General features: G+C 41.6%; 3 protein-coding genes across 5 annotated transcripts in view; all 3 read right to left on the bottom strand.

Moving 5' to 3' along the window:
• The window catches only part of cnnm2b (cyclin and CBS domain divalent metal cation transport mediator 2b), a gene marked incomplete at its 3' end in the record, with an annotated part of 45,531 nt that extends 42,967 nt beyond the window's left edge, over window positions 1-2,564 (bottom strand). For both annotated transcript variants that reach the window (XM_084370880.1, XM_084370881.1), the window contains exon 1: window positions 667-2,564. In XM_084370880.1, the coding sequence (XP_084227006.1) occupies window positions 667-2,164 (1,498 nt within the window). In that variant the 5' untranslated portion in view covers window positions 2,165-2,564. The remainder of the gene's footprint in view (window positions 1-666) is intronic.
• A 904-nt stretch (window positions 2,565-3,468) lies between these two features.
• as3mt (arsenite methyltransferase) lies at window positions 3,469-9,986 on the bottom strand. Its single transcript, XM_084371068.1, has 11 exons — window positions 9,877-9,986; window positions 9,565-9,613; window positions 9,172-9,299; window positions 8,684-8,834; window positions 7,325-7,461; window positions 7,158-7,227; window positions 6,915-6,996; window positions 6,705-6,836; window positions 5,251-5,390; window positions 5,039-5,161; window positions 3,469-4,076 (listed from the first exon to the last, which is right to left on the bottom strand). Exons 1-11 carry the CDS (start codon window positions 9,891-9,893, stop codon window positions 3,969-3,971), a joined length of 1,137 nt encoding a protein of 378 aa, XP_084227194.1. The 5' UTR covers window positions 9,894-9,986; the 3' UTR covers window positions 3,469-3,968.
• Window positions 9,987-10,161: 175 nt separating this feature from the next.
• wbp1lb (WW domain binding protein 1-like b) lies at window positions 10,162-26,703 on the bottom strand. Of its 2 annotated transcripts, none has more exons than XM_084371048.1 (4): window positions 26,323-26,703; window positions 17,440-17,542; window positions 15,290-15,451; window positions 10,162-13,766 (listed from the first exon to the last, which is right to left on the bottom strand). In XM_084371048.1, exons 1-4 carry the CDS (start codon window positions 26,401-26,403, stop codon window positions 12,940-12,942), a joined length of 1,173 nt encoding a protein of 390 aa, XP_084227174.1. In that variant the 5' UTR covers window positions 26,404-26,703; the 3' UTR covers window positions 10,162-12,939. The 2 variants fall into 2 exon arrangements, with proteins under 2 accessions (XP_084227174.1, XP_084227175.1); XM_084371049.1 differs by lacking the exon at window positions 26,323-26,703 and adding an exon at window positions 20,011-20,270.
• Between the last annotated feature and the right edge of the window lie 239 nt (window positions 26,704-26,942).

The following is a 26,942-nucleotide window of genomic DNA, read 5'->3' as shown; positions in this document are numbered from 1 at the left end:
CCTAATGCATTCACAAATCAGAGAGAGAGGGAGGGAGGGAGAGAGGGAGGGAGGGGAGAGAGTGAAAAAGACTGAATGAGATGGCAAGGTGGAGGAGAGCAAGACAAAGAGAAGGAGGAGAGAGAGAGAGACCGTGTGAACATTAACAGTGAATGGAAGCGATGGAGAAAGATAACAACACCTCCTCCTCCTCCTCCTCCTCCTTCCCTTTACAGGAAGTGACCAGCCAGCCTGTGGCAAGTGCACCTCACTACTGATGTGGCTGCTTCAGACTTTCTGAGAAATGCAAAAACATCACCATCCTCTTCCTTCACCTTTACTTTATTTTTGTAGCTTCACTACCTGGAAGTTCTTGCAAAACCTTCAAGGGGGGGTTTGGCAAGAACTCCCCTCCTATTTTTTATTCCTGTAAATCAGGTTTTAAACACTGAGATCCACTCACATACCTTGACTTTTTGATGGACAGAGTAGCAGGAGGCCTGAAATGTGCTATTACATAACTCACCTGTCCATATACAGGGGGGTGGACAGGTGAAAGGTCAGCCCGCTTGTGCAGTGACCTTTGACACTTGAGGGTGGAGGGAGGTTAAACTGAAAACGAAGAGGCCCTCTGACACCTCTTATCTAACACATGAATAATAAAGTTACTCTATGTAGCTGTCTCACCTTTCTTAAACTCCTCCAGCATGGCGTCCAGCTTGGTGTCATTGAACACAAAGTGCAACGGGTGGCTGTAAAACTTGGTGATGGTTTTGAGCGGGGTGCAATCATCCGGGTCCACGAACGCCAGGTCCTTGACAAAGAGCAGATCCACTATGTTGGACCTCTCGCCCTCGTAGACCGGGATGCGCGTGTAGCCGCTCTTCATGATCTCGGACATGGTGTTGAAGTCCAGGGTGGCGTCCCCAGGGATCATGAAGCAATCTCTCAGCGGCGTCATCACGTCCTCCACGGTTTTAGTCCTGAGCTCCAGCGCGCCCTGGATGATGTTCAGCTCCTCCTTCACCAGGTCGTTGTAGGGGTCCGTGACGCGCAGCATCTCCAGAAGCTTCTCCCGGTTGTACACGGTTCCTATCTCCTGTCCCAGAAGGTAGTCCAGCAGCTTGCTCACCGGGTAGGACGCGGGGAAGGTGAGCAGCATGAAGAACTTGGTGAGGAAGATGGTGTTGGCGCCCACAGCGAGGCCGTGTCTGGAGCAGATGGCCTGGGGCACGATCTCCCCAAAGATCACTATTCCAATGGTGGACATGACCACGGCGATCAACCCCGAGCCGGCGATATCATCCAGCAGGATGGTCAGCGTGGTGTTCACCAACACGTTCCCGAGCAGAAGCGAGCATAGCAAGTAATTCCCTTGACTCCTGACCGGCTCGATTTTTTTGGCATAATTCTTCTCCTTCTCCGTGCCGCAGTTCTGGACTATCTGGAGCTCCATGGGGTCCAGAGCCATGAGCCCCAGGTTCAACCCGCTGAACATACCCGACAGGCAAAGCAACATGGAGATGAAGATGACCTGGAGCCAGAAAGGCAGCAGAAACTTTTTCTCCTCCACCACTATCACTTTGGTGTCGTCCCCGTCGTGGTAGATCCAGGTGTTCTCCGTCCACGGGTCGTGCATCCCGGGCACGGCCGGCGTCGCGGTGGCGATGCAAAGGTAATACGCTTTACTCCTCTCCGTCTTTCGCAGAGGTTTGACCTCAATTTCAACTATTCCGGACGTCTTTCGACTCAGGATGATGTTGGGTAATATAATTATATCCGAAGTCCTAATACCGCAGGGATGCAAGCCGGACGAGTCCTCCTGGCTCTGGTTATCCCCCGAGGAGCTGTCAAGGCTCCCTACCGTCCGGCTCCGCTCATGTTCCGTGAAAGCAATTTTGGACCAGGTCTCGTTGTTGATGTTCTGCCCGTACACCCTTAATTTCACCCGCGAGCGCTCACTCACCCGCAGGTAGCCCTTATCCATGAAGGAAATGTCGTCCGTGTCCTCCAGTCGGAGCCCTATGATGACGGTCTCCTCGGACCCTTCCTTGCCACTTGTCGGGGTGACACAACAGCCAGTGACAGTTAAGAAAATCATCGCCAAAGCTCGGACCCGGTTAAGTGACGCCATTTTTGCAGCGGTGGGTCCTTGGGATAACGGCTCTGCCATATTGATAACCATTGGCAACCAACCTCCTGAATGAAAAGGGCTTTTAAAAATCAGAGCCAGTCGGAGTCCGCCTTCATCTCCGCCGAGGGTTGCCGTGGCTTGTGCATCGGGACCTGCTCGTTCCCACTACGTGTCCGACACTGATGACTCGCGAGCGCAGGCTTATGGGCCAACTCGTGCCTCCCCTGATGTCCCCGAGACAGGCGACGGCGGCGGCCAATCATGAGGGCCCGCTGGCCGGGGGGCGGGGTTCCCGCAGCCTCCTTGGCGAATCAAATTCCAAAACAAGTGCACCTCATGTTAAGAGACAGACAGAACTCTACTCGTGACTTTTCTAACATGTATCCTACTACAGGAGATAACATGTGTGCATGATTACTGTGTATTTATGACATCAGTACACAAACATGACCACCTGCACAATACAGTGCAATACAATACAAGTGAAATAAATGCTTTATCATGATACAATTGTAACGACACTGTCAGAGGTGTTGAATCAACTACATGGTCATATTTGAAGTCATTTATTTGGGTTGTATTGCAGTATCGTTAATGTAAGGGCATGCTAGTGAACTTTAGTGCTGCAAAACTGTCTTCTACAGTAGTGATTCCCAAACTTTTTAACAAGTGATCCCTTAAAATGAAGTACCATCTACTTCTGGCCTCTCCTCACAGGTTAGGGCTTTAATGTGGATGTCAGTTACACGCAGATCATCCATGAATAATGTTTTTTTTCTTTATTAGGAAAAAAAATAGAAAGATGTTGTAAAAAATGTCTTCTTTCTCTCTCCACCTTTGATCCCTCAGATTTCCGAGTGGATACATATCCTTCACTAACTAAAGGCCTATTTCAAATTAATTATACACCATCCATTGTACTGATGATTGTTCTTGGCTTAAAAGCACCTCATACAATACTGATGTGAAGTACCCACAATATGTGTGCAGAAATGAAAGTAGAATTCCAGAGAAAAAAGTAAAAACTAGCACGTACTGTACTTACCCCCTCTGCATTGATATATTTTCAAACCAAATTGACATTGTGGTCACAAGAACTTTCTCAAGACATATCAATCATATAGAGACACAGTAATTCAATACAGCCCATAACTGCGCGACAAATCACAGCTGTGTTGGAAGTGTGTGATCACAGCAGCGTATTCATTCGTATTTAAAAGACATGGCCCAAGTCTACAGTAAATGTCCCATGTCATGGGGTCCTAGAACTTTAAATCCATCCACGTCCTAATAGACAAGATACATATGAACCAACACACATTAAAACATACAAAATTGAAAAAAAGGACAATCAATTGATGCCAATATTATTGTGTAATTACAGAAGTAACACATCATAACAAACATTATAATGATGATACTGTTGCAAAGCTGACACTAGTGCAAAATCTGTCAATATTCTGCTTCAACAAATCAATGCAGTTAGAGGTATTACAACACAAGTAGGGTCAACTGTTAAGGCAAAGGTGGGAAAAGTCCTGCTGAAAGTGTGAAAGGCATTGATATAAAATTAAGATTGATTGTTTTTTTTTCTTGTATTTACATTGTGCCTTGATACAAAGCCAAAGTCATTTTATTTATGCAAAATTAATATTTGAATTGATTAAATTCAAAGTCTTTTACTGGAATACTGACTGACTGATTGGTTTAAATAGCTGAAATCTCATTTGAAATGTTAGTAAGAAACAAATAATGACATTGCGTAAGCCATAATTGAGTCAGTGAATTTGAACTACTGTTACAATGCATACACAGTATGATGCTAGGCCTGTACTGCACAGTGCTCTTCACATCATCATTTGCAACAGGCAGAAGAGTTAGTGCTGCAGCATCCCCCTGTGGCCGAACCTGGAACTTGTTTCTCCAGCTGAAGGGCCAGCTCGAAAGGATCCACGACGCCTGCCTGTATCAACAGTACAACATGGGAGAAATCCTTAGGCGCGTACAACTTTAAGCAGTTCCATTCAAGTATTACATACTTATTGTGTTTCATCCAAAACAAATCTCAGAAATGGTAAAAAGTGAAAAGTTTTCTTTATTTTCTAGCACTAAACACTAATTAATATACTGTACATTCTGTATAATAGAATGAAAAGGCTATACATTGAGCTTTGAAATGCATGTTTACCCCAGGTGTATGGCTCAGTGTCTCTTTTATCAGTCACTGGTTGTTCATTAAATCAGCATTTCACAGTAGCTGTGCTTTCAAGAACAAGACCAAAGGCTTTTTATTACTATTATCACTAGCCATCCATGTTGATTAGAGAAAAGTATCTTGGATCTGATTTCCCTTCAGAACGGCAGTCCAAAGGTTAAACCAAGGGACACAATATGATAAATCACTGATTTTTTTATATTTACTTCTTCGCTGCTCACAAAAACAGATGAGGAAGTCCCTCAACAGCAAAATAAAATGTGTGAAATGAGTGATTAAATCAGTGAGTGATCAGGGTAGTCAGTGAAAAATGTATAGTGGTGTTTGTAGACGTGTGTGTGTTCACAGAACGACCATGAGAGCTGATAAGATGGTATTCCATTAGCTGAGAAGAGAACATTCCTTCCTGTTCAAGGTTCCCCAGCATGACTCCACAGTCTGGTTATGACTCCAAGACAGCTGCTTGACCTTGTGCGTGTGGACGTGTGCGTATGTATGTTTGAGTGGGTATGTGAGTGCGTGTGGAAGAACTTGCAGCATGCGTCCTGGCGCACACATGTGTGTGTGCGACTGTGTGTACAGTTAGACAGTGGGGCTCTCTGGGTGTGTCACACTCTGGAAACTGATAGCACAAACATACTGACCTCTAGCGCTCAAACACATCAGACAAAAGACATTTCCACATCCTGGAATTTAGTTGTGACACTGACCTGAGGTTTGACTCCACAGGGCGCAGAGGGGCCTCCCGGTGGCTGGCAAGTGAAGTCCTCCTTGAATCTGGTATGGGTCAGGATGGTGGCCAACTCTCCATCAACCTCCACGGCTTTATTAGCCTGAAATACACCCACATATGACATAATTTGCATAGAGGACATGAGCAGGAGACATCGAGCTGTTATTGCATTGCTGTATTACTACAGACCTTGAATGTGTAGTGACAGTCAAACAGGAAGCTTTCCTCTACTCCTGTAATGGTCCCATTGTATATGACCTGACAGGTCTTGGTGTTGCCTTTAGGGACCTTGAACAGGCGGTATGTAGCAGAGACAAACTTGAAGTCACCTGTAGTGCCAGAACAGGTCAGAGATAATCAATAAATGCACCAGTCAACCTGGAATAAAACGATCTGTAATGTCTTGGGTGATGACATCAGCACATTTCCTCTGTTTAGCCTCATTGCACTGATTGCCAGTGGTTTTTAGATTTTAAAAGGTTATTTCTTGTTTTCAAATCACTGGTTGGCATAGCTCCTTCTCATATCAGTGACTCTGTAAGGACACTCCCACACAGGGCTTCAAAGCCTGCAACTCCCCTCCAGGCTCTTGGATGAGAGGTGAAACATTTTCAACAAACAAGTCCAGTTACCTACGATATAGCACTTCAAATATGTCCTTTTATCCCTTTAAACTCCTGCACTCATTGATCCGTAGACCAGCTGATGTTATCAGTACCCAGAGCAAGGCTTCAGATAGAAGGTGGTAGGGCATTTTCATTAAAAACTAATTTTTATAAAATGGCTTTTAATGTAATTTCTTGTTTATGCTCTCATTTATTGTTTATTTTGGGGATTTCCATTGTCTTCTATTTATGTTTTCATTTATTAGATTTTTATTATGTTTTAATTTCCTCCTGCATCTAATTGTGTATTTTCTGTTTTGTTTATTGAAGCACTTTGTAAATGTGCGTTTTATTATTATTAAATCTTTATTGAAAAATCAACAACTGAGATGGACCAACACTATCAGTTGTTAGCCAGTTTCCTACTAAATATAGCTTTCAACAACATTTTTGGTTACTCACTAGTCATAGTCCACTGTAAACATTAATGCATAGTGTATATTATCTGTATATGTCTTTAGCATTAAACTCTAAACCCACTGCTGTGGGCCAGTAGATATTTGGTGACCAGAAAACTTTGCTATCTGAATGAGTAAACCAGTAGTAACTGATAAAGTTCAAACCCATGACCTGACAGGTGTTCACACAGGTGTTTTTCACTTATTAATTAGACCTCCATGTGGGCATGTGCAAAGTGTGCTTGGTTGACATCTCCCTCACTCTCCTGTTAGCTTTATTACACCTGTCAGGTGTCAATCATTCCTAATGTTTTTAGTTTGGTGACCTCACGTAATTCCCCACCCTCTTTGACCTGAGCAGAAGCCTAATCAGCAAGAATAAGGATCAGAATCAATGGATCAATCTAGGCTAGAAACAAATCAAAATGCATAATTTAATAGTGTAACAGGATTAATTTCATTCAGTTTGAAAATAAATGTCCATTACTGCAACCCACCCTGAGTTATGATTTAGAAACAAGCAGATGAGGCAGTACACAAAAAGCAACGAATAAGTAACAAATAAGGAAAAAAATCAAACCTAGAACGGCTTGCAGTTCTTTGTTTTCAATGGTGATGATCTTGGATGTAACCAGCCGTGGTGGGCTGAAGCCCACCTCTTCAGCCAACTGCAGCAGATCCTTCCACCAGAGTGCTCCACCAATACACTCACCTGCCAAGATAAACTACATTATGATATTTGGCACATGTTGGTGAGCTTTTTTGGCAGTGAGATATCAATTTGACGCACCCCATAGGACTTTGTGGTTTTTAATTTCCTCTGTGAGTCTTTCACTGCTGTAGACGTCACTGAAGTACAGCTCACCACCATCCTAAAGATCAATCGTCAAACAGTGTATATAGTGAATATCAACGCAAACTCCATACATTAATAGGATTAATGATTCATGATTCAAAGTGTTTTGGCTCATGTCCAAGCATTCTTCTCTTGTTTTGTCATACTAAAGCGAGGAGAAAGTCAAAAGCATTGTACCTTGAGCACACTGTAGGCTTCAGCCAGCACTCTTTTCTTGTCGGGAGAGAGATTCACCACACAGTTGGAACTATGGCAGAAATAACAACATTTGAATACAATTTATCTGAATTACACAGAAATCAAATACAAAACATAAAGAGAAAGAGACATAAAAGACTTCTTACATGATGATATCAAATGAATTCTTTTCCAGACCGGCTTCTGTCAGGGCCTCAATTAAGCCCTGGACAAAGTCGACATTGGGCTTCTTGAAGCCAAATTCTTTCATGTGATAGTCCACATGTTTCCTGGCCACTTCAAGCTACAAGAGAAAAAATACTTATGTGAAGGATGCTGGGTGCACATTTATACTGAACAATCATTTGGGATGATGCAGTTTGTTGCTGCCTTTTACGGCTCAAACATGCCGGCTGCACAGCAGAACTCTGAGCAGCCCAGCTCAGTTGTGCAGGGACACTCAAAGACGCTCTGTACTCCACCATCACTGAGACTAAGTCTCTTGAAATGAAAAAAAAAGCACTGAAGATGCAGATTGGCTAGCTGAAAAATAGCCAGGTGAAGGCGAGGCAGCTCCAGCAGAAGCTGACAGAAAAAGAGGACGCTCTCCAAAGGGCCAGTAACACCGCCCATGTAGAGACCCTGGACAGGATTGTGTCGAGGCACATATCTGGGGAAGACTACAAAAAAATTCTGCTGCATTGAAGGTCCCCAAGAGCACAGTGGCCTCCATAATTCTTAAATGGAAGTAAGGTTGCAACAACCAGGACTCTTCCTCATCACATGCCCAATACCATCCCAACGGTGAAGCATGGTGGTGGCAACATCATGCTTTGGGGGTGTTTTCAGCGGCAGGGACTGGGCGACTGGTCAGGGTTGAGGGAAAGCTGAACGGAGTAGAGAGATATCCTAGATGAAAACCTGGTCCAGAGCGCTCAGGACCTCAGACTGGGCTGAAGGTTCAACAGCCAACAGGACAATGACCCTAAGCACATAGCAAAGACAACACAGAGTGGCTTCAGGACAACTCTGTGAATGTCCTTGAGTGCCCCAGCCTGAGCCCTGACTTGAACCCAATCAAACATCTCTGGAGAGACCTGAAAATGGCTGTCCACTGACAGTCCCCATCCAACCTGACTGAGCTTAAGAGGATCTGCAGAGAAGAATGACAGAAAACACCCAAACCCAGGTGTGCAAAGTTTGTCGCATCATACCCAAGAAGACTTGATGCTGTAATTGCTGCCAAAGGTGCTTCAACTAAGTACTGAGTAAAGGGTCTGAATACTCATGTCAATGTGATATATCAGTTTTCCCTTCTTGAGAAATTTGCTTAAAATTCTAAAATTCTGGTTCCTCTTTGTCATTATGGCATACTGAGTGTAGACTGATGAGGGGAAAAAAATAATTCACACAATTTTCGCATGAGGCTGCAACATAGCAAAATGTGAAGAAAGTGAAGGGGTCTGAATACTTTCTGAGTGCACTGTATATCACTGACAGTTCACCGTGATGCTGATGTACAGTACCTGGTCCTCAGTCATGTCAATGCCAGTGACATGACCCTTCTCGCCCACCAGCTGACTCAGCATGTAGCAGTCTCTCCCACTTCCACTGCCCAGGTCCAATATCCTGCTGCCCTCCAAGCACTCTGGCACCACCAGACCACAGCCATAGTACCTGAGGAGAGAAGAACACACACAATATGAGTATCTCTGAATCAGTATAAACAGAAATAAAGTAGGCCTGGGCAATATGTCAATAATATATATCATTATTGTGACATGAGAATATGTATTGTTAGATTTTGGATATCATGGTTTTAAAGGTTGCATTACAGTAAAGGGAAGACATTTTCTGAACTTACCAGACTGTTGTACTTGTTTTTATATTTGCATTTACCCACATAGTCATTATATACTGTCAGTGTTTCATTGTTTTTGAAGTACTTGTTGTGATATTTGATTTTGATCACATTGCCCAGCCCTAGCAGAGAGTGAGACAAAAGCCCAGAGACCTGTCACTGACATCAGGGTGCACTTTCTTCAGAGCCTGGCGGACGAAGGCAGGGATGGGCTGGGCTGGAGTCACACAGACATTGGTCTTCAGGTCTGAGGAGCTCTTCAGCACCTTGCTATAATAATCCTGTTCAAGTGCAATAAAGCGCCTTATCAAACAGCAGCTTGTTATCAGTTGTTACAGGGCAGGTAAGGTGGGGTGATAATAATAAAGGAATAATATTAACAGGCCTTTTAAAGGCTGGAGTTTGGTCGGTGAATTGAGGCTGGAGCATGACAGGGGAACAAAACTGAACTACAACGTTACACATTAGCTAACCACTTATGCTATGCTAGCGACCACTCTATACGTAGCTAACCTATATGATAAGAGAGGGGCGTTATTTACTTACCTTGACGTCCACGTGAATGCCGCTGTCACCGCAGCCTTTCCCACAACCACTGTGAAGCATACGTTAACTTTACATTGCGTCGACATCACAGTCACGATTAGCTAACTCAGATAGCTGGTTAGCTATTGTGACAGCAAAGTTTAGTTATTTAAAACGAGAGTTCACTGACGTTACTGTAAAACTAGTTAAAAGTCTCGCGTTAACTTTACAACCGACGTAACGGTTCAAATCTGTCACACGCCACTCGCTTTATTTATAATGTTAGCTTAAGTGAGGTCACTTGAATGTGAGAAAGGTAAGGCTTGTTCTTACCTCTTTTCTGCAGCCATCGTCTCGGGTATTAACAGTTCAGAGGTCCAACAGTTGTAAAGGAGAGCTCGCAGCAGTCCTACAGCAAAGTCAACAACAGTACAGTGTGTAGAGTTGACTTCCGGCTCAACAGCGCCCCCTGTCCTTCAACGACGGAACCTCAGCTGAAGCCTTGGAAGAGCATGTTGTTTGTTTTATTATTTATTAATCTATGTATGTATGTATTTATTCAAAGTCTTGAGATATGCAAGTCCAGTTTTCCACGCAAAAAGAAACCTCCACTCAGTGTTGAATTTCAAAGGGCATGTTTATTGAACATACATCCATCTTGGTTGTTGTAATAAATGGCTTATGATCAGAACATTCAAAGGATATGTGCAAATCCACCTTACACACACTGGTGATAAAAGAAAACATGTCTTTGGCGAGAGGCCCCTGATAACATTAACAAGTCATCTACTGTATTGTTAGTCAAACGTACCCTTCCAACAACTTCAGGTTAAGTCTCAAAAGAAGTTATATCTTTTCTTCACAGAAAAAAATAAAAATACCCATAATGAGAGAAACAAAAATCTGTCCAAAACAATAAAGCTAATGATTGAATAAAAATTATGAAAGCAACTATTTGGTTCACAAACATGTTACAGAATATTATACACAATCTGCAAATATAAAGTGGTTCTGAAGTTTTATACAGTTCCAATAATCTTTTTAAGGATTCAGGGGATATGAAAAATAGCTAATTTTGGTACTACATGTACCACAATTAACACGTTTTCTAGCTCACAAAAAGCATTAACACATAAAGCACTTTAGAGTGCCTTCAGGCGTTGACAGGTTAAGTACAGTCATTGTACTGATAAGACAGAAAGTTTGTGTCACAATTTAAACTTGTGCTAGACATTTGGGAGACATCTTGTTTTACTGGGCACATATAAACCTGTAAGACCAATGGCGGAAATATTTGTGCTTTGCAGACATTGCGACGTGTGCATTCTCCAAGAAAAGTCTGAAAAAAATACAACTTGCATGACACGATGGCATGTGGCATCAGTTCCAGTTAATTTCAGACAGTGGGCAACATTTTTTTTTCTTTTTACAAAAATCTGTAAAGGTTTTCACACAGCATGGTCATTTTACCATCAGTCGCATTTTTAATGGCACATTCATCGTCAATCAACAGCTACTGAAAGATTTGGATTAAAAGGTTAAATTCAAAACATTCAGGCTCTTTAAAGGCAGATCAGACTGATGAATCTTACAGAGAAGACACATTAATGGAACTGATAACTTTTATTAATTGAATGTTTCCAGTTTGTTTTCTATCCATAGTGCAGCATTTTAAATATTGCTTGTTAACTTGTACTTGTAAAACACGTGCATCTTTATAATATTCAGATATAAAAAAAACAAACAAACTATTAACTATCAACCTATTATTATATTACCTTACATCATTCTTTGTTTGTTTGTTTTGGTTTTCTTTCTATCTAAATGGCAGCAATGTTTAATGACTTTTTTTTTGTGTTAAATACTTCTATTACAAATAATCTGTGTACATACTAACACCATTTGCTCCACGACTATAGTTATTATGGGATTAATTACCTTCATATAAAGTTGGGTAAGGGATAAATATCCCTTAAATGATGGAAGACCGATGCACATACACTAAAAGAAGCATTTTCTCTCAGATTGAACAGCACAGGACGATGATAAATGATGTAGATAGGCAGGTGTAAAAGTCAGTTAACAAGCCATATTTTGAAAAGCTGTTAAACATGTTCAATTGATGAATACCACAATAAAAGCACGGTAAAATTGTGCAGATATGAATATCCAATACAAAGAGAGTGAATGTTCATGTTTTTCTACTGTACAGCTGGTGAAGGTGGTGATCTATTGAAGCGACTGACACAAACATTTGAGGTCTGACGTTGCCCGACTCAGTTGTAATCTCTTAAAGAAGCTTAATAATCTTTTCTTGGTTTTTTGGTACCTGCTTTCCTCATGGTCTCCCAGCTTCACTGAAGCTTATCATTGTTCATCACGATTCTGCATTTTTTGGGTAGGCACATACTATAAACATTCATTAAAAAATAATTCTAAGAAAAAATGATTGTGTACGAAGTGAATCTGTTACATTCCCTACTAACAACTCACAGAGGTCGATTTCTTACAGATGTTGCAAGAGATTAATCATGTACTTCAATTTAAGACTGACTAATGAACGTAGGCATTTTCTGTTTTGATTTTTTTTAGCTAAAAGCTTCATTTATAAAGACAAATATAACGTTTTTGCAGAAAAGGAACTGCTCACACGAAGATTTGTTAATGCACTTATACTCCTCTATCACTAGTGAGGCAGATAGAGAGCAACAAAAACAGACACAAGGCAGAGCGGTTCGCTGAAAAAGCACTTTAGAAGCATAAGTCTAACGGGACGTCCCACGCAGTCTTGTTCTAGTGTCCCTGTACAGTATCAGTTTGCATAAGCACACACTGTGATAATCGCACTCTTCCAAAATGTTCCTGCTGTGTGTTTTTTTTCTTTCTACTACATGGTTTACTGCCTGCAAAGAACAGCTCTGCAGAATTGTTACAGAACCTGATGAGGAGAGCTGCATTCATCCTGGGCAGTGATTGTCCTGTCCTGACATCACAGCTTCAGCTATCAAGTCTTTGACTGTGTATCAGTAGCTTCTGTTGCATGAGAAGGACAACTGAAGGACTGTGTGTGTGTGAGTGTGTGTGCAGTGTGAGAAATCTCAATTACCACAGGCTGTTAAAAGGGCTTGTACTGCCCAAATATAACCCAAAATACACAGGTTAAGGCCACTGTTCCAGTGTGGGGAGGAGCAGGCTTCTCAACCTTTGGATCTTAATCATTTTTTGTTGAGATTCCACTTCCTGCTCCCACACCTGTTTTATCTAAGATGCACACATTCGTAAAAATACTCACCTAGAAAGTATTTAGACATAAAACACCTGCTCAGATACAAAAGTCTCCATGCTCTGTGCCAAATGCTCTCTCCTTCCCTCTCTGACCTGAAACAAAGGTGTGTTTCAGCCCTGCGGCTCAGTGCTGGTGCTGTGGTGCGGACCCTCCTGCTCGTTGATGGTGTGGAGGAGGAGGCACACTGGAGGGTGGAGCGAGGCGCTGCTGTTTTGGTGAGCCGGCTGAGGGGGTCCCGACGGCCCACGTGCGACCCGCCTCTCCATCCCGCCCAGCGCCTGCTCCTCCTCCACACTGAAGGAGGCTCGATGACCGCAGCTGTCGCAGAAGTCGCCCGCCTCCTCATCAGCCTCGTCCTCCTCCTCATCTCCCCCGCGCCCCAACAGGCTCTCGAGCTCCCTCAACTCCTTGCCTGTCCCTCCAGCTCCACTAAAACCGCTGCTCCCACGCGTGCCGCACACGCACACCTCAATCCCAGAGTCCCCTGTGAATCGCCTCCTCCGTCCATTGGGGAGTCGGTCTTTGTCCTCAGCGCAACCCTCTGACAGGTCCTTCAGCAGGGGGTCTTTGCAGGACTCGTCCCCACTTCCACTTCTTTTCTCCTGGCTGGTAAGTCCCTCCCTGTTGAGCTCATCTGACAGCAGTATCACGCCCGGATCTTGTGCTGTCTGCATGGGCTTGTTGTCAGGCTTTGGCCTAAAGTCTAAGTTGGGGGGTTGCGGTTCCTCCATGCTGGATCTAGAGCACAGACTGTCAGAGACCGGAGGCACCGGAGTGGGCTGGATGGTCGGACAGTGTCCCTCCTGCTGCTCAGGAGCCAGTGGACTTGAGGCCACTGAGGTTGGGCCTGTGTGTAAGGCACTATAGGGAGGGGGAGGAGTCGGTGGCCGGTTGACCACCTCTTCATAATCAGGCAGGAGGTAGTTTGGCAGAAACCCTGATGAGATAAAAATCAGCTTTGAGGGGAAAAAGAGCACAATTTTGCCGACTACAAGAAAACAAAGGGTACAAAACATTTACAGTATTAGTGTCGTTTTTCCTGTGTGACCTCTAAAGATGTCAGTGTGACCTTCTTGAACTTTCCAGTCCACTGTTCAAGCATTCCCAAAGCAACGAGGGGAGAAATGTCACAAAACAAGCTAATTTCTGGGTCAATTCTGTGCCGAGGGCTGTTGCAGCACTGGGATAGTGTTGCAACACTGGCAAGGTACCAAGAGAGCAATGCTGGCCGTTTACTGAAAACTGGGGCATGCAAACAGGGAAGGTTCTGAAGCTGTGTGAAACCAGGGATACTTCTCAATGCAAATATTACAGTTGAGCCAGGCAGCACTGCTTTGCTTGTAACTCGTCTGAAGTGCCTTATATTGATGTAAATAGACAAGTACAACGAAGTACAACTGACCTGACACAAATATATGTCATACACTACAGCTGGTAGGCCTGGTAATCATAGATATGCATACAAACAGATTTAAGGACCTAACAATTAATACAATGTTAACAAATTACCGAGGCGGCTTCATTGATTATTTGTTTTTACTAATAGGGGGTAATTAATAGGCATAATTTATTTGCACTGTTAATACTTAGTATTCATCAACATGGATTAAACAATCTGACCAGGAGGCCTTTTTACTCAATAAAGCTGATATGAAAATGAGGAGCAAACCAACATGAAAGAATATCATCTCAACAAATATTACACTTGGCTTGGTTTATAGTTTATCATCATGAAGAATTTTTTGTTTGTTTTTGTTAACATTTATTTTCTATGTATAAAATTAACTTGCTTCTGTCATTACAATGCTAACAGTAGTTGGTGTGACTGGATGTTCACTGAGTAGTACTTCATCTATTTTTAAGAAACTATTTATTTTGTACCACTTGGTGGCAGCACCTCCAAGCTGTAAAAAAATGACAATGTTATTGCTTAATATAGCTGTTGTGGCAAACTTGTTAGCAGACTGTTTTCTTGCTACACACTCAGCTGACACAGAACAACATTAGCATTCATCTGGGGATGCCTCCACCTGTCTAATATTGACTCTACTTTTAGCTCTGTTTTGGTCTCCACCAACTCATGAGCCAGTCGATAACTGGTCTGTCTGTTGTTTGGTGCTGGGCAGCGGCGCACGGTGGGTTCACCAGAACTTTTTGCTTGCTGTGAGACTGAACCAAAACATAAAGCTGTGGGCTAGAAAACCAAAACAGTGGGCTGAAAGACGTTAGCAGAGCAGAACTGCAGAGTCAGGTGATTTAACTCTGAGGTGTGTCACTGCAAACAACCTGTGTCACACCATATAGAATATGAAAGTCTTGGTTTGTGGAGCTTTAAGTACTCAGTACTCATCAGTTCTAAGTTTAAGATAGAATTCAAAATAATCTTTTGAAATGCAAACACCACAAAAAAGTGAAATACTTCAATCATCGTGTTGTGTGTGTTCGAGTGGGAGCTCTCACTGAAGTAGAAGGGCACAGAGGGGTAGTTGTGTGCTTCGCGGTAAGCGATGAGGTTGATCTCGTGCTGCCGTTGCTGCTGCTGCAGCCGGTGTTTGGTGCGGCGGTGGTGACACACGCAGCAGCAGCTCAATATGAAGATGATCGCCCAAACCAACCAAAACCCTACAGTGAGAGAAAGATCAACACGGTCATGTAATGTTGCCAGTGGAACTCTGACAAAATGGAAAAAAGTGTTATGTGATTGTTTGCTTGATATTTTAAAATAAAGTCAGCAGGTGACAAATGGATCTAAAGGGGAAAGAATGTTTTACTGTACAGGTTTCTGGCGATATTACATAAAATGCCTGCTGCTAACACAAACACTGGAGATGACATACTGCCAACATCTGGTTCTGACATAGTGAAACATTCATTTGCGTGGATACTGTTTGCAAGCAAGTGTTGTATTATGAATTTTATGGCACAGTATCAATTCAATCGTCACTGAGAGGTCCAAAACTGTTCATATCACTTAGACAAATCACCGACAGATTTATAGTCTCTCCAAGTTCTTTCTCTCTGGAGCACCCCATTATTTGACACTATGGCTGTATCACAAGCTGAACTTTCTCACTTTGGGAGACATATTTATACAAATGTCAAAATATTCGGCTTCAACCTAGCAGAAAAATAAATAGCAAAGAATAAGGGAAGACTTAAGTAAACACAGTGACGAAAACAACTATACACAGTATGATTGCTTAACAACAGTCTTTCAATACGGCACGAAGACCTTATTTTCTACTCAAGGAATTACTTGTGAAACTGTCCTACCTAGAATCCAGTCTGAACAGCAGCACTGAACAAAAACTGAGTGAGGCTTCAAAAGCGTCCCAGTTTGTGTTTACTGTGGCTTTGAAATGAGTGGGACGCCAAAAAAATGTGGGAACTTTTCTTCAAGGACTACAGGGAATAAGAATGTAAACTGTTCAATATGCCACTCAGTACAATGCATCCCTGCTGCTGTGGACATCAAGATTAATTTCAGTTTAAGTTAATATTTTCTTGCATGTTACACCATGGCATCAAATGCCTTCAAATATATTCACGACTCCACATGGATTTTGATGTTAAATATGTCTTCTTCTGTTCCAGCCACTTTATCATTGTGGTTGATTATTACAGTTAACATTTATTGGCCACATGGCTGCATGAATTCAACAAAGGGTGAGTTATATTCAAACCAGAAAACAGGAGTGCCATGTTCTTTAGCTCATTAATAAATTACATTATGTATGTATACCTACCATAATGTACATAATGTCACAATTCATTCAAGTACAGTTTTTACATCCTATTGTCAAGCATAACCACAACCTTTCCTACAAATTATCCAACAATTTATTTTTAGAAATCCTAAGAGCCAAACAATAAACAGAAAGCAGTGGAAAAAATGAGCCCATTCCAATTATGTTGGTCAAAGTTGGTACTAGAGAAAGACCGATAAATCTGCCCATACTAGCTCACTGCAGATATATTGGCCGATAAGTAACAAGAAAGTGCAGCACAGAAATACTTAACTAGGTATGAAGAAACTTAGAAATGTGTCACCATTACACAGTTTGTATATCAAAGAGCACTGACAATGTTCTGCTCATGTACCTTGGTAATGTTTGTGCATGTTCTGTTTCTGCATTCCACTTCCTCTGCACGCCAGTGCTCTTTCCCCATCTGACTGAATTCTCAGCCTTCATTCAAAAACTGTCAATAATAAACTACACTCACTAGTTTTAAGTAATATGCATTCAGAAAGATTTCATGTTCTGGAACCAGAAATAAACCCATAATCAGAAAAGAAGCCCTTCCACACAGCACACCCTGGTGATGAGGCTAATAATGAGATTAATAAGCTTCAGAGCTTTTCAGATTGTTCATCACCTCATCGTCTGTAGCAACAGAATAAATGAGGTGGCTAAATATGCTACTGTACATTATCCGACGCTACTGAATGTGTGACAATATCCCATTAAAGGTGTGGCAAGAGTAATTTATTTTTGAAAAATTCAGAGAAAATAGAATAAAACTGGAGCATAATATTGTGGCTACAGGGGAAGACGGAGTGGAGAGGGATGAAGAAAAAAAGGAAAATGAAGTAAAAGCAGGACACTTACACCAGAGCTCATAGTAGTAGCTGCAGCACTGAGACTCCCCGCAGCAGTGTCCGGACTCACAGATGTAGCTCTGGTTGTTGACGCCTTCACAGTGCAGTAGGCTCTGCAAGAGATGAGCAGGGACACTTTAAGAAGAATGTATTATCAACATCTCAGCTTTCCAAAAAATAAAACACCATCTCGAGGGATCTGGTTACGGTGTGCAGTGCCGACAAAAGAATAACCAGGCCCCCCCACCGTGTTTAATGTTTTATTTTTTGATAACACCGGATGAAATTACATTTGTCCAGTGCTTTACACCGAACTGAAATACTTGTTTTTGCACTACAAGTACAGTTACATAACAAGTTACTGTACAGTATATTGGGATCGCCTGTGTGTGAGAGTGAAAGGGTGGTTTTAGGTTAAATCATGTTACTTTCAGCCACTAAATATGCAGCCTAGCCGAGTGTTCTCAGAGCTCAGTAGAAAGAAAAAAAATGTAAAAAGCTGAGGCCATAAGACTTTTGTACTTTTGGAGAGCTGCTCACACAATGATGCACCACAAACACTCTGACAAAGTGCATCTATCTGCCCATTAGAATTAAAACATTGCAGTTTGTCTTAATTTTTGTATTATTTGTCTGTTCCTGTCCAGATACGTTTTGATCCTCTCCTTTTCTCTCCTTAGATCTACAGTAAATGTTTCATTTTAACTTTATTTTTATTTTCATTTCATGGTCCACTGTAGCAAGATAAAAACATGCAGCTACTAAAACCCTCGTCCCTCCTTGCAGCCCACACAACCATAGTGGTCTGTACTGTCACCGTTGGAGCACCATGTTCTCACTATGGGCTAAAGCTGCTACTACATCACATTCAAGCACTTTTCAAGGACTTTCCAGGCCAAATTCCCTAAAAATTCAAGGACCGGACATGGCATAGTTCAAGACACAGTTCAAGGTTAATTAGAAAACTGAGAATTTCATAATGAGAACGAGCAGGCTTTAAGGTTTGCCAATGTTAGCTTTCTCACTTGCCATAACTGAATCATTTGACTTCAAGAACTCATGCACGCATGTGACCGTGCCATGCAGGTGGTGCATGAAATAACTGCTAATCAAGTCCCAAAAATTGCAAAACGAAGGCTTTTTACTAACGTTAAGTTAAAAAAATATAATAAGAACTTCAATTTCTATCATTGCACAAAGTATTTTAATTCAAGCATTTTGGTTACTTGTCTGTTTTAAAGAAGACTTTCAATGCCTTGATTTTTTTCCCTTTAAAACTGTCAGGGATTTCAATGGTGTCCCTTCTTGTTCTTGCATTTTGTCTGACTGTAGTAGAAAAAGCCTGGGTGTTCTAATGACATTAACAATGTCTCTGTTCTGTTCAAGGTACCCAGTGAGTTAGATCATCATGTCCGTTTATCTTCAGTTTGCTGGAACACGCACTGTGTCCCAGTTCCATATATCAACGCATATTTCAGAACAGGTTTTAAGTGGATGTTCATGTTCACACTGGAAAAAAGGGAAAATACAGTACAAAGAGAGTTAGCATGAATACTTAATTTCTTCCTCAAGGGTGCTGTGAATGTACACAATTGCGGTTGATTGATATTGTATAAAAGTCCTATTTTATGATTATTTTGACAGATATTATGATTGTGATCTAATTCATGATTAGTGTGACTGATCATTTTTGCATCACAATTTTCATTTCTACTGAGAAAACTTTTAGAGTCATGATGATGTGACATTTGTGCAGCCCTGTACCACATGGCAATGTATGTTTAATGGGAGTCATATTTGATGTCTCATAGCACAGGTATTGTATTATTTCCTGTTGTAAAAAATGTTGACATTTATGGTATAAAAAGCTAAAGTTGATTTCTTGCATACTAACTACAAACAAAACAGTATACTTTAATCATTATAGTGCACAGTACATGCTTTGTACAGTTAGTACGTAGTACAGAATTGGGGCGCAGCTATTTCGATCTTCACTTTAGAATAATAATATCACTGCATACATCCAGTAGCCAACATTTATACTTAGCTATGAATCTGGAGTAAACAAGTCCCAGCCACTTGTGCTGGTAAGCTGCTGGAATTACATCAGTGTTCAAGGCCCATATCAAGTGGCAATTTTTGAATTGCAGCCAGCGCAAAACCAGTCACTATTCTGCACAAGATCTAAAACACTATTTTAGATTCAGATTTCGGTTCAATCGGGGTCTGACACAACCTTCCACTTTCATCCAAAATCAATAAGGCATCTGTCTCCACTCCAACAGCCTGTTACATGTTTCAACTGTCAATAAACTAACAGCACTGCCTGATCAAAAGTTTACCTGACTAAGCATGTCCATCACACCAGAGAAAAAGTTAAGCTGTGAAAGGTCACAGGCGATGATAACCGTATCAGACAGATCTGCACAGTCCCTAAAGACTAGGAGAGGGAGCTCTGCAATCGCAATCCTCTCATGAGAAAGGTCTATGGATTTTTCCAGGAATGATCCCTCAGATGTTTTCTTCTAGATTGGCTTAATGATTAGCCCGCCAAAGGATAGTTTTGCTCTCGATAGATTACCGGTGCAGGTCCCAGATTGCGAAGCATGGTGATCCAGGGTCCAAAAATCCCAGACAAGTCCCTCCACCTCTTGGGTCATTATCCCACAGAAGAAAAAAAGAGCTCTCAGACATACTCTCACTCTCTCTCTCTCTCTCTCTCTCCTCCTCTCTCTCTTTCTCTGTCCACCCCACACACACACACACACACACACACACACACACACTCACGCACACACACTCACACACACACACAAATCCAGGCCCAAACAGTGGACAAGGATTGCTCTACGGAAATTTCCAAGCAGCAGCGGAGAGCGAGTTCCTAGCTGGGCCGCTGCATGATAATAAGGTGTGTGTGTGTGTGTGTGCGTGTGTGTGTGTGTGTGTGTGTGTGTGTGTGTGTGTGCGTGCAAAGTGTGAGGCAGGGAGAGAACGGCAGGAAAAGCTCAGAGAAAGCCAGACACAGAGCGGTAACACAGGAATGATTCGTCACTCCGGATCAGCACAAACCAAACTGCTGACATTAACTGTGACCTCAAATCTGAGAGATGACTCACTTCTCAGCAGCTGTTTCTACCTTATCAACATGACATTTTTTTTTAAAAGCCCATCAAAACATGGAGGGGTTTAATTCTCTGTGTAATAAACACATGATGTTCTGTTCCACCGCTTTGTCTCTGATAACTTCAGCTGTTTTCACTGACTCACCAACTCCTCACGCACAACCATATGCTGCGCGCTTGGCAGGCTGAGCACTTTTTGCAACTCGATACCGATAAGCATCTAGTTTGTTTGGGTCTTCAGCCTGTGCTGCATAAAGATAGCAGAGTACTGAAGGGGGTCAGGATTTCACAAACAGGCCTTCGGAAAGAAAAAAAGAGCTCCATCTAATCTTTGACATGCACGGGACTCGACAAAGTAAAACTAACTTGTGTGGCAGAAAATAATGAGCTGATGAGGTCAATCAAATGGCTTAGCCTGACTAAATCAAGGTCCGTTCCTGAGTTAACTAGTTACTTTTTACTGATCCTGTGAGACAGACGGTGACCGAGCGAAGAATCTGGAGGAACTAGATTCCTCTGTCCCCCGTCCAAACAGGCAGCAATGAAACAATCCACCTCTCTTATGCTATACTACCAGATTAAAGGCGGATTTGGTTACCGTCCCAGAAATTATTGCCGCGTTAGAAAATAATCAACCTCAATAATGAGAAGCTGTTGAAATGAGCAGACAATGGGAACAGTTCAAAAAAATCCCCTGGCGGCTATCGAATGCAGCTCCCGGAGATAAGTGGCTACAGTCCTTAGTTAATTCTTGACCGCACAGTCAGAGTTGATCCACTTAGCACGGGCCTGTAGGACTTGGCAGGTTAGCTGATGCACGTAAAGACCTCGCTGACCCCTTACTTATTATTCTGTCCCGCAACAAAGAAAGGTGCTCTTTCATAGTCATCAAGGTTGCGCAGAACTAAACACTGCAGACGCATTTCTAGCAACCGTTAATACAGGACGTTCCCCTGGAGAACGTCTTCCACATTTCAACAGCTCAAGAACTTTTACATACAAAAGGTTACACTTTATCATAACCATCATTAATAAATTGTAAAGTAATACTTAATTTAAATGTGGCTAATGCTTTATAAACCATTTATTAAACACTGTAGTTTATCTATTAACATTATTGGGATGTCTATTATAAATTTGACACTAATATTTATAGACCTTTACAATTGCTTAATAAATGGCTTGTAAAGAGTTTCACTGTCTTAACAGTTAAATAACTCAAGTTTAATTAACTGTAAGTTTTCCGTTTATTAATGATGGTTATTATTAAGTGTTACCACAGGATGTAGACAAACTCTAGCTTTTACAATCTAAATGGTGCAATATGTAAGAATTGGTCACCTGTCAAACTTAAACTCTACACACAAACAGGCGACAGCATATCACCAAAGTAACCGCTAACTGCTGTTAACTTTAGCTGTTATTAGCTAGTTGGCTCAGTTAGCCATGCAGCTGGTGGTCTAGACTGTAGCTCGGAGCAGTGGGGGAGTGTTGGTGTTTACACCACTAGCACAAAAGCTTTGGACCGTGACGATATCTCTGCAGTAATGCATAGACATGACATCAAAAATGTTAGTTCTTTAGATGTGTTAAAAATTTGGGTTAATTCTTGAATGTATTTAACTAAAATTTTTCACAACGCACCTTTAATGACAATCACGTTTGACAGAGAACTGTTGGTGCTTTGAGAGAGTAAAAGCAGAACATTCATGGTGGACTATCAATACTTATATTTCACACATATTGAAATACTTTTTTGTCTGTTATGTATATCAATGAGTATTTTGATGCATCTAAGATGCTGATGAGGGTTCTCAGTCATCCAGGTCATGGTAAATCTAGGTGCTGTATCGTAGGCATCTGGACTTCAGTTTCAGTTTCTTGATCTAAGATGCTAATCTAAGCAAACATGTCAAACATTTATTGGTTCCAGCTTCGTAAATATAAGGATTTGCTACTTTTCTTTGGCATTTGTGACAGTAAATGAGGAGTCTTTGGGTTTTGGACTGTTGGCTGGACAAAAGAAGCTAATTTAAAATGTCACTTTGGGCTCTGGGAAAGATGTGGTGAGTGTTTTTCACACTTTTATAGACTAAACGATCAATTGTGCTATTAATTGGTAATAGTCTAGATATTGAAAAGGTCCTATAATTAAAGGAGACTTTATCCTTTTTTTCAAGACAGGTGATTTTGCACAGTAGGCACATATGTACAAACATGACATTTTAAAATTGCTGGAAACCACCACTGAAACCACCACAAGAAATGATGGTCCTAATTTTCTTCAGAAATAACAACAGCTTTTAAGCATTTATGGTCTGTGTATGTGTGTGTGTGTGTGTGTGTGTGTGTGTGTGTGGTCGAGGGTGTCTATGATCCCTGGCTTGTCGGTTAGCTTGATCTTACCTCATGATGTCATGTGACTGTAGTAGTTAACTCAGCTTTACAAGCTCTCAGTCAAAACATCATGCATTTCCCCTCATAGTCTTTGGTTTCCTACCGTTACTATAACTGGCCGTGTGAAGAAACAAAGAATCTGCAAAGTTTTTGCCCCTGAACACACCACAGTGACCAAATATTAGACTGGATCATGGAGTGGAAAATATATGCCGTGCCAATGAGAACAGAGCTACTGAGAAATGTTGTTCATAATGTCCGACGGTAACATGGGATCACTGGTTACGATAATGCTGTGACTCAAACAGAATATAGATGACTTTGTGTTGTATGGAGTGTTTGAAGGATGAACGCAGCAGATAAAGATCACGGCCATGTGATGCAACATTTGTGTCCCAGAAGCATCACCTTTACGTAAATGACATTTTACTGTTCCCACATATAATTTTACTTCTTAAAGGTTAAATATATGAGATTGTGAACATGAATGAAACAGCAAACAAATATTTGCCATGGTAAGATAAAGTGGAGTAATGACATCACACTGTGTTGTGTGTTGTGATCTGAGCTTCTCTCCTCTTTGTTTTGGCAGCTGGTTCAATGGCGTGTGCATGTGAATGTATGACATCCATTTTCAACAGAGCGGCCTGGTAGGAAACTTTCTCGTTTTAAGGCCAAAGAGAAAACTAAAATATGTTCCTTAAAACATCAGGTAGTGTAGTGACAGAATTTTGATTCATATTTAAAAACAGCACTGCCTTGTGAGCAGTGTGTGTTCAGACACGTGTGTGATATCTAGTAGCAGTGAATGTGTACATTTTCACCTTTCACCAAGTTATTCTCGAAATAATGTTAAATAACTGCCAGTATGTGTTGTTTTATAACACATGCATGCACTGATAACAAACGGACACTGCACGTGTTACCACATGTGATAACAATAGTAACGGGATGTTTTTAGCCCAGAAAAACAGAAACCCAAATTAGACCATTAGTCCATACTTATCTTGTATGAAAGGACTGTTACATTTTGGTTTGCACCAACTGGACAATTTTTAAATACCCATATTTATTATTATTTGTAAATAAAAATAACACACTGTTCAAAATTACACTGTTCATATTGTAAATATTATGTATATACAAGTTCAATTCTATTTCTTATCTTCTTATTATATTGTTTATTTTCTACTTTGTATTACTGTTATTGTAATTACTGTCCTTTGGCTGCTGTGACAAAGAAATTTCCCCATCTGCGGGACAAATAAAGGAATTCTGATTCTGATTCTGATTCAAGTCCTGGAATGGGTACTAACAGATAAGTTTTCCCTACTTTCTCACAAGGATTTAGATGACAAATTGCTGATATTTACAGTAATGGCAAGAAAAAGGTCCATAGCACATCAGTCATTGATTTGCATATGTAGCCTACTTCTTCCAAATCAAAGAAAAACAACAGTAATGGAGGTGCCAATGATGGGTAAAATGTAGATTATAATTATGATTTCTTTCCTGGATGATAATTTCTATTCAGTCTAGCTCATGAAGAAGTAGCTCTGAAACATGTGTGAGTCTGTAGTCATGTCAAGTCAAAAATGTGTGATATAACACTGTAAATTTACAACAACAAAAAAAACTACATTATACTTATTTAGTGGTTTGTAAGTGTAAAGTTTTATCTCTGTCATAATAATAAAGTCACTTGCTGCTTTGCTTTTTATGATTTTCAATAGATGGTTCAAGCATCATTAGCACATCAAAAAAGCATTATACCTACAGGTACTGTATATCTCAGTTCTAGTGCATTTCAATGCACTGTTATTGCTATGATGGCCCTGAGGGTCAAAACACAGCAACATTTTCACAAAACACAACAACAAAACACAACCTTTCAACAACAACATTTCAGAAATGTTTTGACCCTTAGGGCCGCCGTGGATGCTCCTTAAAGTTTTAACTTAACAAACATATAACCAAGAGTAATGGCTGACTAAATATACCCTCTACTACATGACATTCAAATAATGATAAGGAACAGTACTGGATGCTGACTAATTAAATTAACTCACCCACCATTAAACATGCTTAAGTGTAGTCATAACAAACACAACAATATGTAATATGGCAGCCACTGCATGTCTCCAAAACATGTAGGATCAGGGAGGAACACTGCTCAGAGTGAGTATTTAATGATATACCTCTTTGCAAGTGCAATTGCTTTGGGAGAAAAGACAGTTACTTAAAGCAGATTTCTTATTTTTAGCTCCTCAAAGGCGACAATGTGAACTCACTCTAATTGAAACTAAAACATGACAAGTGGACTCTTGGCTGTATTATGGACTAAGTTCAGCCCCTTACATTTCAGAGTTAAGATTTGTATTCTGATCCCCTACAAGTCACCATGACTGCCATTACAGTCACCCCGTAATCTGCGGAGGTGCACATCAAGAGAAAAAAGAGAAAGTTAGGAAGCTGTGCACTAGAAAGAAGACGCCCCAACACTTATTAATACAGTAGTCATTTTCTTGACATATTAAAGGATAAGTTCACCCACAAATACAAATTCTGTCACTATGTTCACCCCCATGCCGACGGAAAGTCAGAAGAAGTTTCATAATCCACAAAACTTTGTTTATATCTTGTTCCAGCTGCAGAAATGTTTTGCGGACTACAAAACTTCACCCAACTTTAAATCTGCATATGGGTGAGTAGACAATGACTTCATTTTTAATTTTTGGGTGAACTTGTCCTTTAATTTCTATCATTTCTATCATGGATCGAGCTGGCAGAAGACCTGATGACTGGGTCTACAGGTAGGAGAATATTATAACTATGTCACTGTCAACACACTGACAATAACATCTAACACTATGTTGACAGAGAATAACTGTAGGTTCATGAGCAAAGAAGTTTTGTCTTTGTTGCTGGTAAACAATACTACAAAACTCATGTAGCAATAAGCGCGTCAGCTGTTATGTCTACCTGTGAGGCTGCATTCATACCTGAAGAACTGCTTTTGTTATGCGACTCAATTCCAACCCAAATGTCAAATCCTCTCCCATAAACACAACAGAGCAAGGCCCTGACTCATGAGTGCCCCTTTCCTTCAGCGATGCTAGGTAAGTTAGCTATCGCAGCTAGCATCCGAACTTAGCAAGCATGCTAACATCTTTCTTGACAGCACAGTGCGAGTTAAAACCAGACAACATCTCACGACAACAGATAAAGCGTGCTGTAGTCACGACCGTGCTTGTTGTTTTAATAAGTCAATTTGTGTTTAGCTGAGCAGTTTGCTCTCTTAGCCGGGCAGCTCGCTAGCTAACAGCCCTGTGTGTGAGAGAGAGCCTTGTTTTTGACTGCTTCAACCTTACCTCTGCGGACTCGGTGGGGGTGACAGAGCCAACAGCGTGCAAAAACAATCCCATTTTAAGAGCCAAGCACACGCCTCTCATTCCTCCAAATAGTGGCTACGGCTACGGCAAAAACATACGCGTGAGAACACTGTCGTTCACAAACTGTGTCCGAATATCCTCAACTATTTCTCGGCCCCTGTCGCGCTGAGAGGCCGCTGCATGCGCCGCCTCCTCTGCGTACTGGACATTTCAACTAGGCACGGTGCTGGCGCAACTGGCTGCCGTCGGTGCCACTGGCTGATACAGCTGTTACACAAGCCGCTCCTCCAGCACAGGCACGCTGCCTCGGGCTGCTGGGTGTGGCGTGGTCACCTCGACCCGATCCATGTGCGCAACGTGATGGGCGTTCAGTAGAGTGGAACGCAACTGGTTTTGCGGACTGAGCTGCGATTGGACAGCCAGGGACAGCTGGGGAGAGGCTGACCAATCGCCGATCGGTGCGTCTCCGATGCATGGCCTTGTTATCTTCCTGGGTTCCTCTTCTGTGGTTTATGGGAGCACATGTTCACTGGACAGTCCTCTTCCTCAAGATCCTATTTCAAAAAGCAAAACAAGTAATGGGAGAGCGGTTCTCCATA

This window comes from Pagrus pagrus (genome assembly GCF_965226575.1).
Source record: "Pagrus pagrus genome assembly, chromosome: 2".
NCBI classification, from domain to species: domain Eukaryota; kingdom Metazoa; phylum Chordata; class Actinopteri; order Spariformes; family Sparidae; genus Pagrus; species Pagrus pagrus.
Note: the sequence above shows the minus strand (reverse complement) of the source record. Positions and strands in the feature narration are given on the sequence as shown.

Excerpts from the sequence above, each read along its gene's own strand:
- wbp1lb (XM_084371048.1), bottom strand. The coding sequence starts at position 26,403 with ATGAGAGGCGTGTGCTTGGCTCTTAAAATGGGATTGTTTTTGCACGCT. Across the intron at positions 15,452-17,439 it reads CTACTACTATGAGCTCTGGT|GGTTTTGGTTGGTTTGGGCG; the intron begins GTAAGTGTCCTG and ends CTCTCACTGTAG. Across the intron at positions 13,767-15,289 it reads CTCTGTGCCCTTCTACTTCA|GGTTTCTGCCAAACTACCTC; the intron begins GTGAGAGCTCCC and ends TTATCTCATCAG.
- as3mt (XM_084371068.1), bottom strand. Across the intron at positions 9,300-9,564 it reads GCATTCACGTGGACGTCAAG|GATTATTATAGCAAGGTGCT; the intron begins GTAAGTAAATAA and ends GCACTTGAACAG. Across the intron at positions 5,162-5,250 it reads ACTGTCACTACACATTCAAG|GCTAATAAAGCCGTGGAGGT; the intron begins GTCTGTAGTAAT and ends GGTGTATTTCAG.